Source organism: Chaetodon auriga, chromosome 20 (assembly GCF_051107435.1).
Source record: "Chaetodon auriga isolate fChaAug3 chromosome 20, fChaAug3.hap1, whole genome shotgun sequence".
Lineage (NCBI taxonomy): Eukaryota > Metazoa > Chordata > Actinopteri > Chaetodontiformes > Chaetodontidae > Chaetodon > Chaetodon auriga.
The window spans coordinates 11,237,817-11,255,527 of record NC_135093.1 but is presented as its reverse complement, the minus strand read 5'-3'; the positions used below and the strand labels follow the sequence as shown (position 1 = coordinate 11,255,527).

Genomic DNA, 17,711 nt, shown 5'->3' with positions numbered 1-17,711 from the left:
AGTGTCAAAGAAGCCTGTGGTCATGTTACATGTCACCCCCATACTGATTTAGTGATGTATACACAGTGCCCCCCCCCATCGCATGTCACTCTGACTCTATATCACTGGCTTGAAACATACTGGGACACTTTGTCACCTTCTCCTCGCTTATTTGGAAATGTTTTTAATGTGACACCTCATTCTGATATGCATTTTTTCAAAGCCTCTGGGACTTCAGACAGTAAGGTAAGATGATTTGGCAAACTTTAACACATGAATCATCAAATAGCAAGTTTTTCTTCTTTGACACCTTGAATGCAGTACTTTGATCAAGGCGTCTGACATTGGGTTGAAACCAATCAGCATCACAAATCTCTTGGTGCCTGCCTTTTTGATGCTCTGGCATTGACCTCAGTTTATTCTGTGTCAGCCAACTTAAGTAGGAATTCAGTCAATGATGGACTCTGCATACCTGACGCCACTGCAGCCAAAGCACAGAACTCCTTGTGATATGCTTGACTTGTTAATCAGGAAAGCTTCATCATTAAGTAATCCAGCTAGACTTCACTGAGGCTGCCATAGAGCTTTTTTGTCTTCCTCAACATTTGGTTGCTGGACATAAGAAATATATTGTTCAATCCCTATAAAACTGTTAAGAAATGATTGATACAATGTTTCCCATTTCTCCTAAAGATGTATCTCTCCTCCCTTCTGCTGTGCCTGAGCTTGGGAGGTTTGGTAAAATGTGGTGAGTAAATTTTTAAATGGAAATGTTTGTACTGATGAGCTCTATCTGTTTCTGCTTCCTGTAGTATTTTCTGTGTTTGGATTACAGGGCAGCATACACTGCCTTTTCCACCCACATGTCATAAATTAAATGTAAGATACAATGCAATTTATTCATGACTGTTTTCTCAAATTTAAGCTATATAAAATGAATCCAGGGCGGCACGGTGGCACAGCAGGTAGTGCGCGTGCCTCACAGCAAGAAGGTTGCTGGTTCGAACCCTGGGTCGGGCAGGGCCTTTCTGTGTGAAGTTTGCATGTTCTTCCCGTGCATGCGTGGGTTCTCTCCGGGCACTCCGGCTTCCTCCCACAGACCAAAAACATGCTCGTTAGGTTAATTGGTCTCCAAATTGTCCATAGGTGTGAGTGTGTGAGTTGTCTGTCTGTGTGTCTGTATATGTAGCCCTGCGATCGGCTGGCGACCGGTTCAGGGTGTACCCCGCCTCTCGCCCATTGCTAGCTGGGATAGGCTCCAGCCCCCCGCAACCCCGAAATGGGATGCGCGGGTAAAGAAGATGAATGAATGAATGAAAATGAATCCAATATAGAGAGTATATACCATACCACCGTGAACCACAGCAGGTTTCAGCTTTTCTTAAACAACAGTGGAAGAAGCAGTGTTTGTTCATGTAAAAGTAGCCATATAGAAATGTTGAAATAGCCTATAAAAAGTAGATAAAACACTGTGTATCACATTGATTTAATATATTATGTGAGTGGAAATTTGCTGCTGTAGCTGGTCAAGGTGTAGCTAGTTTTAGCTACAGATAGATGCAGTTTGGTTGTTCCCAGCCACAGGGTCGGGCCCCGTCAAAGGGTCATAAGATAAAGAGTGATGGGTCTTGGCATAATTAAAATTTTGTTTTATTTATTTTTTGGCTTGTCTAAATCTGGTCTTTTTTGTGAAATGTAGTGTAATTGTATCTCTTTGGACCTTAAGCTGTTATAAAACTATATGAGGAGTTTGAAGGGGAAATGTGAAGAAGTGACAACCTAAAGAAACTTGACAAGGGGCCCCAACGAAACAGCTTTGTTTCCTGTGCGCTCCTTCTTTCTGACAAAGGGTGTGACTATTGCTTGATGTAGTGCCTTAAGTTGATGTACATTTGTTGTTTGTCAGATTTACTTTTGATTTCAATTCAGTAATTCATTCCTTGTTTATGCATGTACTGTTTATGCCCCCCTCCATCCTCACCTTCTTTACTGTTAGTTCAGTTTTAAGTGTGTAGTGTTAGGGAGATCTTGTTTTGAGCCGCGCCCAGGCCCAGAGGGGGGCCCTGGTCCTTTGCAGGTCTTATACCTCGTCCTGCCTCGGACCACTCACAGATTGATGGAAGGGAGTCTGTTCGCTGAGGAGTGACAGTCTTTGTTTTCTTTGTTTGATTTCAATTATCTGTCTATCTTGGTGTCTGTCTCTTCTATCTATCTCCATAAAATAACACTTCTTTGAATCAATAAGAATAAAAAGAAAAGAGCGAGAACAATATCTTAAGAGTACAATGTACAGTGGGTGTGTGTATCCATATTTATGTGTGTAAAATAATAACAGCCATAATAATAATAATAGTTAGTTTTTAGCAGAGTTTACAGGACCCAAAGTGCCAGGCTGAGACAGATGAGGGAGGAGACGGAAAGCAGTTCAAACAGTTTCATGAGCAATGAGCAATGAATGAGTTCTGAGGAGGGCAGAGTCTATTGTACTGAGCTGGAGTGTTGGCCGATCCAATTTCCTTGTAAAAGTAGACAGACTGGTCCAGGTTCTTAGTAAGAGCAGACTGACAGGGCATGGACGGAAAAGGTGTGGACTAAACACCTGAGCACGCCAGGGAAAAAGTGCAAAAGGCAGGCAAGACAAAAATACTGATGACAATACTTAATACAATCTTCAGGTGTGGTCATTACCACACAGCAAGGCAGACAATATGATGAGCACTGGTTGTAATCCGGGTGCTTATATACTGAGTAAGCAGGTGAGTCTTAATTGATGATTGCATGCAGGTGTGTTCAGGGTGCCGGTTCTAACCTGCCGGCCACGACCTGCAGCAACACAATCACAGACAAGACAGACAGGGGACAGACGAACAGGGGACACCAGACTGCAGATCTCCACAATAATAATGCAACTGGAAATATTGACAAGAAAAAACATCTTGAGATGCTATAATACCATTACCATCATCAGAAATAATAATGTGAAGGTCGAAAAAGGCTGCTGAAAATGGTTCAGTGACGATGGGAGAGTGGACATCCTTGCCCAGGACCCCTGTGCGAAATTACCTCCAGTAACAGTGTTCCTTGGCCGCCCAGCATTTCATCACATAATGCTAATAAAGCCATATTTGATGCTTTTGGTATAATATGGCTCCTGCAGTATTCACAGTGCATTGGCCATATTTCTGTTTCAGCATCTGGAAGTGAATGGTGCTACACTGGCTGTGGTGAGTACGAACAGAAGTCGGACTTATTGAATGATTTAGATCAAATCGTCATTCGTCTACATTAGTTTGCATTAAGAGCACCTCTAACTTTCATAGACGACACCCCGTCCCACTGGGGGGACATCTCCGGTTCTTCTTGTGGAGAAAAAAGGCAGTCTCCTGTTAATATAGTCACCGGCCATGTTGAGACTGACAACAACCTGCATAACTTTACCTTTGTCAACTTCAGCTCTCGGCACGTCATCAAGTCCCTGATAAACAATGGACATACAGGTAAACAAACTGACACTTTTTTGTCCTTGACTTTTGAATTGCACAACAGACAGCATACTGTATAGAATATTTGTGATTATGAGATTAACGACATAAGGGCTCTCCTCCATCTCTTCCATGCACAGTGAAATGCAAATTGGAGGAAAATCAAGTTGAAGTGAGTGGAGGTGGACTTAATGGCACATATTCTACAATTCAGTTTCACTTCCACTGGGGCGATACAGAACATCATCCCGGCTCAGAGCACAAGATTGATGGGCACAGATACCCAATGGAGGTACAGTATTGTTCACTGGCATTCACTATGAATTAAACACTATAAACATGCCTCTTCACTTTATAGACCGTGTGGCTTATTCTACCCAATTCATGTAATCTTTTGTAGATGCACATAGTCAGTCTGAAGAAAGGGCTTACTGTGCAGCAGGCCAAGGAGGATTCAACGGGAATTGCTGCTCTTGGGTTTCTCATAAATGTATGTCAGAAGAAAAGTATTATAATTGCTAACCTTTCCAGAAATATGTATTGAAAACATCAATAAAACATTTATGTTTCTGCAGAATTTCAGCTTGCTGACTGCAAACAAGATGTAGGGATGTATGTGTAAATGTAAGAGGGCTGATTTCCACATGACCAAACTAAGCTTGCAAGTGTACTTCTGATGTCTTTTCTGTGAAGGCAACAGAAGATGCGGAAATCTCGGAACCATGGCGCATGCTCACATCTTACCTAACAAACAGCACAGGTACAGGAAATGTCTCTTTCGCTAAGATTTCATCTGTGTTGTTACAATACATGAGGCTGCAGTGACTGAACTGGCGGAGATATGAGAGCAGGGTGTATTGTTACTGCTGTATGGACTGGAATTTACTGTATGCACTGCATGTGCATACCTTTACATTGATGGGTGACGTGAAGCTGAAGAAGCATGAGAAGTAGCATGTCACCATAACCAAATCTCACATATCAATGTCACAAAAAATGTTAACCTGACAGATCCATGTGGGGCATGCTCAGTGGCAGCATATTTGAATGAGGAAACAGTATGCTGTGACTTTGGTATGCTCAGCCATAAGTTACTGTTTATGTAATATCTGCCACTCAACTGCTCAGACCCTCTTTCTCAATTTTGGGTCACATCCTACCTGTTTGTAGAGACACGTTCATGTACTGTCACTCCTTTTATGATCATGTTCATGGCATCAAACTTTGGAATTAAATCCACATGACTCATTTAATTACGGCCACTTTTCTCTCTTACATCGTTTCACAGACACTGAGCGTCATATAAACCATACCATCTCCATCGACGACCTGATTGGAAATGTAGACCGCACAAAGTTCTACCGCTACATGGGCTCCCTGACCACCCCCAACTGCAGCGAAGCAGTCGTGTGGACAGTCTTTCAAGAGCCAATCAACGTCAACAAAAATCTGGTGAGTTGGACAGCCTGGAAGCCTTTCTTTCACAGGATAAGAGGAAAGACTAGTGGTAAGAGAGAAACACAATAATAGGTCAGATGACTATGTGAAAAGGGTTGTTGAACCTGATGGACCTACATACAATCAGACAGACAGCAGACAGATGTTTTCATTGAAAAAGCCCTAAAAGCCAAAAACACCACCTGCTCAGCACCAAACTGCAGACAGACACAGTTGACGACTAGCTGGTGAACATAATGGAGCACTGAGAAGCTAAAGAGCCAGAGTTGGTGACGACCAAATACAGAGCTACAAAAGAATGAATATCACACATTTTAATTCAGGTGGGTAGGTAATGCAAACAGTGCAAAGTTCAATAAAGCAATTTTACACTGAAAGAGGTGAAAAAAATCTGCACAATAGCCAGTCGCAGCTGAGATCCTGCTGTATAATCATTGTGACACAACTGTCAAAATTATCTGCTGAAACTCCTGCGCTGACCTACTTTACTGATGAGCAGCAGCAGAACAGCATTTAAGTGTCATTTCTCCACACCCACTGGTGACAGGTTGATGGTCCTGAGCATCGCCTGTGAAGACAAAATTCCGATCCCAGTTCAGCAAAGTTGAACTCCACAGGATGCGCAGATACAAATTCACACAAACATAACCAATCCACACATAAATCACATTAACTGAGCTATATCCTCTCCCTGCTATCACCACACATGTAACTAGGTTAACCTGTCTGAGCTGTGTGCCTGTAAAAATGGCAATGACCTATCTATGAAAAGTGGGATTGCAAACTGTTACACAAGCTGCCAGGTATGCATGAAAGCAAGCATCACGACAAACAAGTTCCAGTACATACTGGTTCATCCTGGCATCTGGTTTGATCATCACGTTTGATAATGAAGTTTGATTGTGCGTTGACTGCAATGACAAGAGAATTTGCTTGGCGAGCTGCGTGTCACCAGTTCGCAGAGAGGGACGACGAGTCAATCGTTTGTCACATGTCATCCTTCCATCTTATCTACCACACAGCCACCAGCATTCGCCTGATTATAGGTGCACATGCCTCTGCATGTGTCCGAATGGCCAGCAGGTGCATGACGCTTTTATCTTGACTGTCCCTGCTGCTAAGAAATGCTACGACTCATGAACAACTTTAAAACGTATGTTTGCCTGTAACTTGACTGTGGTGATCTGTCGGAGGAAACATGTTTTGTTCTGTTCTTAGACTCAGCAGTTTCCCATGAAGACAGGACTCACCAATATTTATCGGCCCACACAAGAACTTAACAAACGTAGAGTGTTTGCTTCCCCTGCAACTCCTTTACCTCCCAGTGAGTTGGAATATCACGCACATGAATGACCCATAATATTTATGGCTCTGAGTTGATACATTATGACGGTTCTGCTGTTCTTTAGGTCCTCCATGGTGCTATGATGATCACTGTGGTACGTATCATATACAAATAAGATGACTGCACAGTTTTTAAATAGTGTGGTTTGAATGGGATTTAGACTTGTCTTGCAAATGCTGTTTTTTTTTTTCTCTGCCCTCAGATCACAGTCCGTCTGACTGGTACCTTCTACCTTACTCCCACTGCGACGGCCAACGCCAGTCACCCATCAATATTGAGACGAAAACCGCCGTGGTGGACGAGCATCTCGGCGCCTTCACATTCACAAAGTTTGGCGACAAACACGCCATCAAGAGCATCACTAACACAGGACACACAGGTTTGAGGGTTTCACAGGCTGTTTTTTGTGGACACTGAGTCTTAAATCACGTAAAGATGGACTAACTTTATGAAACTTCGGTTAAACCTGGGCATGCACATAAACTACAGTCACATTTGATAATGAACAGGTAATGCTTCCAGCCGCACAAAGCAGAACTTATGTTGCTTTTCTTTGACATATATCATAGTAAATGTCTTTGTCTTTTGTGATTTGGGCTGTTGGTCAGTCAAAACAAACGATCTGAACAAGGAAGTTGTGAAGCACTATTTTCTCCAAATTTTTACAGACTAAAAAATTAACCGAGGAAACAATTGGCAGATGAATTGATCGTTGAGGTTAGAATTTTGTCTCCAAAATGAAAAGTGAAGAAGTGTTGTTGACACGGAAAAGGAAGCACGATTGGTTACATTACATCATTTTATACACCGATGCTGAGTTAGAATAGGAGAAACTCATATAAGTCTGTGAAAGCAATTTACACTTTTCCTTGTGGTCTCACTCAATTCCCAGTGAAGTGCATACTGAAGGAGGGTGTGGTAGAGGTCTCAGGAGGAGGTTTGGGATACGTCTACTCCACCCTTCAGTTCCACTTCCATTGGGGCTCCACGTCACATGAGGGCTCAGAGCACACAGTGGATTCACACAGATACCCAATGGAGGTAGTTATAAGTAGTGGAACTGCTGCATTGTTCCTGTGAAGATATTGCTTGCCAATACACTTTGCTTCTGCCAGTGTACTGTATATATGTGTCATTAATGGTGTCTTTGTCCAGATGCACATAGTGAACAAGAGGAAGGATTTAAGTCTGGATGAGGCAGTACAGACTCCTCATGGACTGGCAGTGCTGGGATTCTTTATTGAGGTAACATTTAGAGCATTTATGTAGTGAGCCAATAGCTGTCATTCAAATCCACACAATGGTATGTGCAAACTAAAGAAGCAACTTCTTAAGAAAGATATGACTGAGAAACTACAGAAGCTGAAATGTCCTCAGTGAGCTGAATATTTTGATGTTTGAAGTTTCTATATTGAAAAGTGTGGGAGGAGTTGAGTGCCAAAAAAATGTTGTGGAGTAATGAAAATAAAGAATTTTATGCATTGAAGAACACACCAATTATAGATAGGGTTTGATTTTCCACCTGTTGCAATGACTATATAGCAATTAGCTGAGGTCTACACTTCTAGTTTGAGAAACAAGGAGTCAGAAATGATAAGATCTCTGCAGTGTTCTAGTCATGATGAATGTCACTCATCAACACCTATGACAAGTGCATGCCAACACATACTGTACTGAAAACTAGAAGAAGAATGCAAAGGGGGAACAGGCATTAAAAAAGCACCAACCTAGTTCAGCCCAGTTTGCGTTATGCAAGAGGTTACAACAACATACCAGCATTTGATTGAACACGAGACAAAAATGTTGCAATGACTCACCGCTGTCATTCATCACTAAACCTTTTAAGTGTGTACCTGTCATTACAGCTATATCTTTCACATGTCTGATGTACAGTATAATTCATGCCTGATGTACAGTTCCTCGAACCCGTCACCACAGCTAAAAGGATAATGAGATCAATCACCAGTGACTCCTGCTTCCTCATCATTTTGCAGTTTGCTTAGGTTTAGTCAACAAAACTGCTTGGTTAGGTTGAACCACTGAAAATCCTGGATTTGAAAAGGTTGTGGTTTGAGTGAAAATGAGTATGTTGCTGTTACATACGTTACTTGAAATAAGTTTTTTTCACCCTGGTACATGAACAGCGGTCACCTGGGTGAAAGTCCTGTGTTTGTTTGACCCATCCGTCCACTTTCTTGCTCTTTATACTACATTACCTGACAGCCTTCTTTGCTCTAGTCACAATTACTACAGCCGCTAGAGTTCACCGTCTAACAACTGCCCTATACAGCTGTTTTCCTGGTGAGGACGGGCTGTACAGTTTGCTCATGCAATTCTTGTATGACAAAAACAACACTTCAGCATTTTGCGAAATGTTTTGTCATACAAACATAAACAAAGCTGTATGAAACCTCAATGAAAGGGGTTATAATCGCCTATTAGAAGTGGCAACGCATGATAGATTTCTTTGCAGTTGGTGTGCACACAGTGCATATTCGCAGAGGCAATCGTGCTTTCATTTCTCTCCAGTCTAAATTTGAGAAAGGCCATTTAAACAATGGCCTCACTTCTTTGCGTTGTCTCCTTTCCAGGCTATGGATACGACCAAAAGCAGCAGCGGCGCCTCAGGTCATTCCGAGGTAAAGGGTGTGGCTTTCTTCAACCAGCAGATTTCGCTGCTCTGCAATCACATGTCCCTTAATCATTCACCACGTTTATCTCAGCAGACAAATCCCACGTCTGATAAGGGCGCCTGGAACAAACTGATCAAGTACCTTTCAGATGTTCAAAACATCAGTGAGTGTCCACTTGTTTGACTCTGAACACTGAATGTGGGCACGCAAATGGGCCACTACACTTTGTGCATTTGTGCTTTCGTGTAGGCTCAGAGGTTGAAGTTACAGAAGAGATCTCCATTGACGACTTGCTTGGCGATGTGAGCCGAGCTGCGTACTATCGCTACAATGGCTCTTTGACCACTCCTTCATGTAATGAGGCAGTGGTTTGGACAGTCTTCAAAGAGTCTATCAAGGTGGACAAAAATGTGGTATGTACTACTCTCCATCTTGGTGTTGCTGGTGTGTTAAATAGGTAGTGTGCCTCAGTGACTTTGAATCATTAATGTTCCACAGAACATTAATTAGCCTAGCGTAATTAACACAGTTGGTTAATGAGCACCATTGACAGCTGGCAATTGTCACATATAATGAGATTTAAGCAACAGAAGTATCTGTGCTGGCAATCCATCACCCTGTGGAGAGGTCGTTGTGCGTCATTACAGGAAAACAGTTCTTCCACTGTATCACAGAACAATCAAACATAAGAATGATCTGACGGGTAGATTGTATCAAAACGCAGTGTCATCAGAGTTATCTGAGGCTCTCTTTTGTTTGGCATCTCTCACATGTGGGCACATGTGATTCTCTCATGGAAGAATCTGAACTGAAACAATGACAGATTAAATTGCTGCCTCTCAGCTGTAGTTTCGGGGTATTTCAGGGCATTTCCATCCACGTCAAGGAGGAAGTGTAAAGCTTTTCTTTGTTTTTTCATGTATCAACCATTTAGGCGTGCGTTTAAGAGGTCGAGACAATTAGTGAGTAATTATTTTATGATGTTAGCCAGGTTTCTAACAAATTACAGTAATAATGATGACAGGTAATTCTTAATTGCACAATGTCTTCCATTTGAACAAAATCAATTTTGTTGACTTTAATTCAACTAAATGTGCCATCAACAGTCAAATGCATCTTTTTTTCAAAGTCCTTCACTATGATGGGTGTTTTCTCCTCCTGGTTTATCCTGTTTAGAGCCACTGCATGAACGACATATTCAGACATGACTTCTCAGATAAAGACGTGGCCTTTTGACAGACGTACAAGTCAAAATATAATGGATTTAACTGCAATCTGTCCTAAATGATGACCATTTCCTTTAACATCACCAGATGACGATGTTCCCAACTCAGACAGGATATCACAATGTGTTTCGGCCTGCACAGTCTCTTCATAACAGGACAATCTACACCAGCTCGTCGGGATCCTGTGCTCCTGGTCTCACCATACTGTTTCTGCTGCTGACATGTCTCTGTGCCTTTTTCATATAATTTGCATTTGTGAGAAAGTTTCCTAATTAGACCCACTGTGAAGAATAAAGCATATTGCACTAATCATCTGTCTTGCACTGCAAAATAATTAAGTGTTAATAAGTAGTGTTTCACTGGTGAGTTTTATTCATGTACATTTTTAGTATTAGTATGCAATTATATAATCTCATAATCAACTATAGGCAGACCTACAGCCTATTGTTTCATTAGCAAGTATCTGTCTTCTTGAAGTGAAACTAATTTCATTTAAAGAAAATGAATGAATGAAAAGCAATGGCCAACGGGTCTTTAGCTTGGATTTGAAAGTAGTCAGCATTCGTTTGAGTCTTATGTCTTCTATCAGTTTGTTCCAGATTTGAAGAAGCTAAAGGCAAGTTCATGATGTTTGGTTTTGGGGACCAGCTGTAATCCATAAGCAGCTGACCTGACAGGTCTGCAGAGTTCATACTAGGCCAGAAGCCCAGATAAGCGTCTTGGATGTAAACTATGATGTGTGGACAAGTAATACAGTTTTGAAGTTGAGTCTGTGAGAAACTGGTTGCCAGTGACCTGAAGAATTGAAGTGACCTGAGTACAGGAGTTATGCTAAGCACTTGTTTCAGACATTTAGGAATGTGACTGACTTGTGTCAGTGTGCATTTCAGTGGAAAACCTCTTATCTTAATCTCTGTTGTTACGCAGAATGATGTCACTCCAAGCAAGAAGTTATGGCCAATGTCTCAAATGAAAAGTATGCAGCTGCCCTCATAATATGTTCTTGTGCTGTTGTATGTTAAAATAAAAACCTGTTACAGCAAGAACAAGGGTTTCTCAATTTTAGTCCTTTTGTGTTTGTGAGATTTAGAAATGGAGTATTTATTCAAATTACACACATTTTAAGGACATGAGTCAATGCAAGCTGATAAAGAACCACATCTGGTAAACATTACCACACTTTGTAAGAGTCAATATATATATATAGAATCAATTATCTGGGCCATTGCAATAACAAAAGGTCATAAAAGCACTCCAACCGGTAAGATGAATGAGCAAGCGGCAATTAAAAAAGACCATAGCTTCTCAGGAAGCTGTGCCATGGACAAACGTGTTGAAATCTACACAGAGCAGAATATAAACACAGAAATCAGCAAGTCCGAAAAAGGAGGTATCGGTCAGTGTCAGATTCGATCCTCAATGTCCAAATGCAGCTGTTTCCAAAAAGCTTGCTGTTTGCTACCATCCCAGCACTGACTCTTTTTGCAATGTTAGCAACTAGCTAGCTCAAAAACAATGACAAGCACCTACTGTTGGAAGCTGAAGGAGAAAAGAGTGAATATTGGACTTACACGGTCAGTTGTTAGCTATCATGTTACCCATTACGATTAAATAAGTGGTCAAAAAGTCGAAAATAGACAAATTCAGCTTCAATGAAATTTACACTGCATTAAAGACTGACACTATATTCTGGTAACTCACCTGTGTTTGAAGTTAATTGGGAGACAAAGCATGAACTGAAAAACCTGACAAGTCAGGTGGCTTACGAGAAAGCAGTTTGTGGCTTCGGTGTTTGGGGAAAGTGCTTTTTGCAACTTTGGTGAAGACGCTTTTAGCAACATAGTTTGCATATCGAGAGGAAACAGACGGTCAGAGCAATGTTTCCATAGGTCAAAGGTCAAACAACAAAGGTAAAACCTGCTTACTGCGTTTACCTGCATGAGGAAGGAATGCAAAGAAGTACAGATGCCAGCACCGATTTGAGTGAGGCTGGCGGGAAGAACAAGATGAACAAATATTGGTGGAAACATTATGACTGAGCTTAAGATACAGATCGCACCTCATTTTTGTCACTTTTACAAAATGATGCATTATTTAAACATGAATAAGACTGGGCTGAAACTCAGTATATGGTCTGTAGTGTCCATAATGTAAATTCACCTGCAATTTAACTTCAGGTGCACTGACGTAACATATTACATGACATGGTAAAGCTACACTTGAGTCTAAATATTTCAAATGCAGCTGCAAGAACAATAGTAAATGTCTGATTTGAAAGAGAGGTAATTATCTTTAATGCTCCTCGCTCTGCCATTCATTTCTGTCTTCTGTGTTTCTATGACTCACTGTTTCTTTGGAGTATTTTGACATGGCTGCTTTAATTGCGTGTTCTCTCTCATGCCTGTGGGCGCATGTAGAACTCTTTTCTCTCCTACTCTGCTGTGCTGAACAGTTTCACTACACAACCATCATCTCCGCTTCTCTTACTGGATTTGTTCATTGTCCCCACGTTTCATATTCGCGCAACGTTAGTTTTGCTCAGCGTTTTTCTCTCTGGTCTCCCAGATGTCACCCCTGTTGTTGGCTCCATACCCTCCAGTTTGAGAACCGTTGAGCCTCAATGTGAAGGTTGCCAGCAGTTCAATCAGTGCAAAACTTAAGTCCCGATTTCACGACACACTAATCCTGAGCAGGTTTTGAGTGTGTAGTCAGTATGCAAACTATGAGTGTGCTGTTGATGAAAACCACAAGGCATTGCCGCCCATGTCATCATTCGGATATAATGTCAGATTTTCCGAGCTCATGCATGTTGGTAACGTGGTGCGACAAAAGTCACTGATGACTTATTGTCACTCACAATAAGAGTGACAAGTCATCAGTGACATAACATAATTAGAAAGAAGAACAATAACGGGCGGCACGGTGGCACAGCAGGTAGTGTGCGTGCCTCACAGCAAGGAGGTCGCTGGTTCGATCCCCGGGTCGGGCAGGGCCTTTCTGTGTGATGTTTGCATGTTCTTCCCGTGCATGCTTGGGTTCTCTCCGAGTTCTCTCCAGGCACTCCGGCAATTGGCTGGCGACCGGTTCAGGGTGTACCCCGCCTCCCGCCCATTGCCCCCTGGGATAGGCTCCAACCCCCCCCGCAACCCCGAAAGGGATACACAGGTATAGAAGATGAATGAATGAATAATAATAACTTCATTTATACTGCACCTGTCATACTTATAAGTACTGGTCATGACACTTTTTTTTTCTTTTCAGATAAAAAAGGAACTCAGAACACCTTTAGATGTTTTATTAATTCATTACATTTAATGATTGCAGGCTCACAAAACCTGATTGCATTTTTACCCTTCAAGGAAGAACAGTGAATTGAATTTATGAAAGCAGAGACGTCTCTGTGAGCACTTTAAAAATACCTGTGGGTGGGGCTGACACCTCAGGGCCTTAGATGGTGGAGGAAATAAGGAATGACACTTTGACATGTCATTATGCAAAGCTCATACATGCTGAAGTAGCATGTCATCTGTATGCCATCTATGACTCTCCCTCTGATTCAGGTCTGTCTGCCTGTAACTCAGGAGTTAAAGCAGGAATTAAAGTACATTTTAAACCAGACTTTTCTTCAAAGAAAAATGAGAACATCAGATCTGCTGCTCCGCTCGGCTATATGGAGCTTTATACCGAGCATCAGCTCACTGCGTCGCTGTCAGGCCTGCAGCTTCACTGATGTCCTTCCTTCTCACTGCCCTCTGAAAGTGGTTGTTTTCAATGAAAAAGCTCTAAAAACTTGCAGTACACTACCTGCTCAATGCCAAATGGCGCAAAGACACAGTTAGCAGCTAGCTGGTGAACACAGTGGAGCGCTTAGTGGCTAAAAGGCCAAATATGTCCCTCAGGAGTTGGTGGGGACCCATACAGAACTACAAGAGAGTGAATACAGGCACATGTCTCTAAATGAACGATCATGTTGCTCTGACGGCAGGGTGTTGAAATAAGCAACAGTTTGCCAACACATTGGCCATATTGACTTAAAAGATGCTGTGTCATTGCTGTCTTGACAACTTTTTTCTTTTTTTCTGATGGACCAACACATAAATAAATAAATAAATAAATAAATAAATAAATAAATAAATGAATGAAAACAAATTATTACAGGTTTAATGAGATCCCTTTTTCATCCAGTTCATTGTGCCTTCAGATTAAAAAAAATAAAATAAATCATTTTGAAGGTGATTTTCTTGAGTTTCTGAACTGCTGTCTGAGTTCCTGCAAAAATCCAGACAGAGGAAACAGACGAGAAATCCAAAACTCACCTGCGTTTGGACTGGCTGTCTGCAGAACATTGTGCAATGTTTTTTCTTCCTGGTGCATAAAGCAACACTGGCCTGCATTGTTTTGATGCAGAAGAAATACAACTTCAACTTAAAGACCCTTACTGAGACGATGGAAGCATACCAACGAAAAAGCCCCGAGATTCAAGTTTCTTTTGAAATGGCTTTATCATACAACAGGCTTAATACATGTACTGAATTGTGCGCTGAATCCAAATGTGGGCTAATCATTTCTGTGCAAACTCCTCCTCTGCTAATCAACACCTGAATTTTTGGAAGGTAAGACTCAAGTCGGATGTTAGAGAGGCGTGTCCGCCCGGCTGCTGGATGGTTTCTGGGCCAATAAAAGAGGGAGGATGAGGCTCCTGCTGTTAGCTGACTCAGAAGAGGCACAGGTGCGTCAAAGGTAAAGCTGCTGCTCAGAAGTGGATTCAGCTGCGCCCGAAAGACCTGAAACGGTGTTTTGTCTTTGTTTGTTGGTGTTTTTAGCGCATTTGGGGGTCTCTGTTGTCTTTTGCTGCATGTTGCATTAGTTCGTAATTGTTTGTTGAAACGTGTGTTTGTTTGTGTCCAATTTGAAACCTGCTGAAAATCAATGAAATTATCAAGTTGAATTTAGTCTCTCATTCAGAGTTTGCATGGCTGTAGATCTCGTCGTCTTTCCGGGTATTTAACGCGGTTATTATTTTTTTTTTTTTTGTCTGTTTTTTTAAATTTATTTATTTACTTATTTTTAGATGAACTGGATCGTAGCTGCATTTGCTTTGTGCGTCCTCGCACCCAGCGTCCACTGTGCAACTAACACAGTCGGTAGGTGGCTATTTTTCATGTTGCATTTACATTACCTCTTTGGAGCTGTTTGTGTGGGCTGTTTGCATTGACTAAGCGGGTAACAAAGTCTTCTCTTCCTCCTCCAGTCTGGTGTTATCACCTGGAAAGCTGCAGTGAGTATTCTCCCTTTATCTTTAAATGGCCACAGTGTCACCTTAACCTCCTCTCTGCCCACTAAAAGTTTTGTTCCTATTTATAGGGGACTCTCAATGGCCCATCATTTCTTCTTCATTTTGCAATGGCACCAGGCAGTCACCCATTAACATCGTCTCATCAGCTGCGGAACCCAACGACAACCTGACAGCATTCACCTTTCACAACTACAGCAGCACCAGTGGCCTGCAAAAGATCGAAAACACTGGAAAGACAGGTGAGGCAGGAATGTGGACAGAAAGCTCCTGATACCAGATGCAGGAATGCTTTCAATATATAAAGAACTTGCCTGCAAGCTGTCCCCCCCCCCCCCCCCAGGCACACACAAACACAAAAATGATCAAGTATTCAAAGTAAATTCACTGGTTGCAGTTGATTTAATTGTCCATGTTCTTGTTTTTCCAGTCAAAGTCACCTTGGACAGCGGTCTCGGCGTTTCAGGAGGAGATCTGTCCGAGCGCTACGACAGCCTGCAGTTCCACTTGCACTGGGGTAACGGCTCCTCCATGCCCGGCTCTGAGCACACTGTGGATGGCAAGCGCTATCCCATGGAGGTACTACAGTCTTTTTTTATGTTGAGCCATAAATTAGAGTTTTTTGAATACGCTCATATTCAAATATCTTTTTTGTTATCTCCCAGTTGCACATTGTAAACAGCAAGGCATCCCACAACAGGAACACAACTCTTGCCCTTGCTGACTCTACAGGACTTGCCGCTCTTGGTTTCCTCATTGAGGTTAGAAACGGAAGCTTTTATAATGCCAGTATACTTAAGTTATCAGTCCTCCACTGATATGGAAAAAGCCATTGGGCCTAATTAAACAATGTGTGCACTATTTATAGGCAATGACTGGTAATGAGACACAACAACCTGCAAGCTGGCACAACTTGACCTCCTACCTGGCCAACATCTCAAATGGTGGTAAGGAGGATTTGTTCTTTTCATGTGTAAAATTTTCTTTTTTTTTGAGTAAAATGTGTCAGCTGCAGTCCCTTCAGAGGTCATATTTCTGCCCTCAGGCGACTCTGTTGCAATAACACCTGGAATTTCAATGGATGATCTCCTGGCTGGGGTGGATCGCACCCAGTATTACCGCTACCTTGGCTCCTTGACCACCCCCACTTGCAATGAAGCTGTGGTTTGGACTGTGTTCAAGGATACAATCAAAGTCAGCTCAGATTTGGTGAGTTTTTTTTTTTTTTTTTCTCTCTCTCTCTCTATTTAAGAGCACCTGCCAGGAGGGTCAGCTCAAATACTCTCGTCAATGCTAACTGGCTTAATGTCTTGTCTCCAGATCGACCTCTTCAGCACACTCCACATCTCCAACAGCTCATCACCTGTGATGGTCAATGTCTTCAGAGAAATCCAGCCAGAGCAACCAGTCACAACGCAGCGCTCCAGCTCTACCACAACCTGCTACTCTCTGGGGCTGATGGCCCTGAGTCTTGTCCTCGGAAGGAGTTAGAGCCAAACAGGGGGGGAAAACAGAGCTCGAGCTGCTGTGATGTCTCAGCAACTTCTATTGTTCTTGGTAAACCTGTTGGTAATGAGGACACTGTTTTCTCCATCCTTTATCCCCTCCCCATGTGACTTGTCTGACTTTAGCCTCATCCGAGTTGTTAATACTGAAGTATGCACCGATATGTTCATTAGGACCCTCAAATCAGGACACAGGAGATTGTTCCACATCAGAGTAAACTGAGCCTTAACACCACAAGAACGTTGTCGCTTTCCACTTAAGTTGTGCACATTAACACTATGATAATGAAGTGGTTCAAAAACCTATTAAATGTGATGACTGCCTGGTTTTAATGTGGTTGTCTATCGTATGGCTTCCAGGGTTATGATGAGCTGTAGACTTATCCATTAACTGATTTTAATCTGTATGTATTCTTGCATCACTTGCATACTGTATTTATTATACATGATCTGCACAAGAATTAACTTTGTTTTTCTGTCTTGTTTGAATAACTCAGGAACAAATCCTGTCTGTTTTTGAGCTGCCAAAGCTGCACACGGGTGCCTGAGTAAGGGATGCACTTGCACGTTTACTGGGCCGATGAAGTAATGGTAATTTGGAAATATAGCAATGCGACGAGTGTGACTGTATTTAGTTAATGTTAGTGTGTATCTGTCTTGGAGTATAAAACTCACCAGTAGCAGTTGCACAATGATTATTGTTAATTTGAATTTTATTTTTCTATTTCTTTTGTTTTGTAAAGGGATTGGGTTTTCTTTTTGTCCTCATCAGTGCAAATATATGTAGCTC

General features: G+C 41.9%; 2 protein-coding genes across 4 annotated transcripts; both read left to right on the top strand.

Annotated features, from left to right (window-relative positions):
- The first annotated feature begins 97 nt into the window (after positions 1 to 97).
- Positions 98 to 11,135, top strand: LOC143338596 (uncharacterized). Of its 2 annotated transcripts, none has more exons than XM_076759089.1 (17): positions 98 to 225; positions 673 to 727; positions 3,171 to 3,203; positions 3,300 to 3,476; positions 3,602 to 3,753; positions 3,862 to 3,951; positions 4,155 to 4,221; positions 4,750 to 4,913; positions 6,138 to 6,243; positions 6,329 to 6,358; positions 6,467 to 6,643; positions 7,157 to 7,305; positions 7,420 to 7,509; positions 8,856 to 8,903; positions 8,991 to 9,060; positions 9,147 to 9,310; positions 10,211 to 11,135. In XM_076759089.1, exons 1-17 carry the CDS (start codon positions 187 to 189, stop codon positions 10,367 to 10,369), a joined length of 1,770 nt encoding a protein of 589 aa, XP_076615204.1. In that variant the 5' UTR covers positions 98 to 186; the 3' UTR covers positions 10,370 to 11,135. The 2 variants fall into 2 exon arrangements, with proteins under 2 accessions (XP_076615204.1, XP_076615203.1); XM_076759088.1 differs by having other exon boundaries at positions 8,988 to 9,060.
- Positions 11,136 to 14,788: 3,653 nt separating this feature from the next.
- On the top strand, positions 14,789 to 17,378 carry LOC143339100 (carbonic anhydrase 4-like). Of its 2 annotated transcripts, none has more exons than XM_076760122.1 (9): positions 14,789 to 14,863; positions 15,195 to 15,267; positions 15,375 to 15,401; positions 15,488 to 15,658; positions 15,847 to 15,995; positions 16,082 to 16,177; positions 16,285 to 16,363; positions 16,462 to 16,625; positions 16,737 to 17,378. In XM_076760122.1, exons 2-9 carry the CDS (start codon positions 15,195 to 15,197, stop codon positions 16,905 to 16,907), a joined length of 930 nt encoding a protein of 309 aa, XP_076616237.1. In that variant the 5' UTR covers positions 14,789 to 14,863; the 3' UTR covers positions 16,908 to 17,378. The 2 variants fall into 2 exon arrangements, with proteins under 2 accessions (XP_076616237.1, XP_076616236.1); XM_076760121.1 differs by having other exon boundaries at positions 14,839 to 14,915.
- The last annotated feature ends 333 nt before the right edge of the window (positions 17,379 to 17,711 follow it).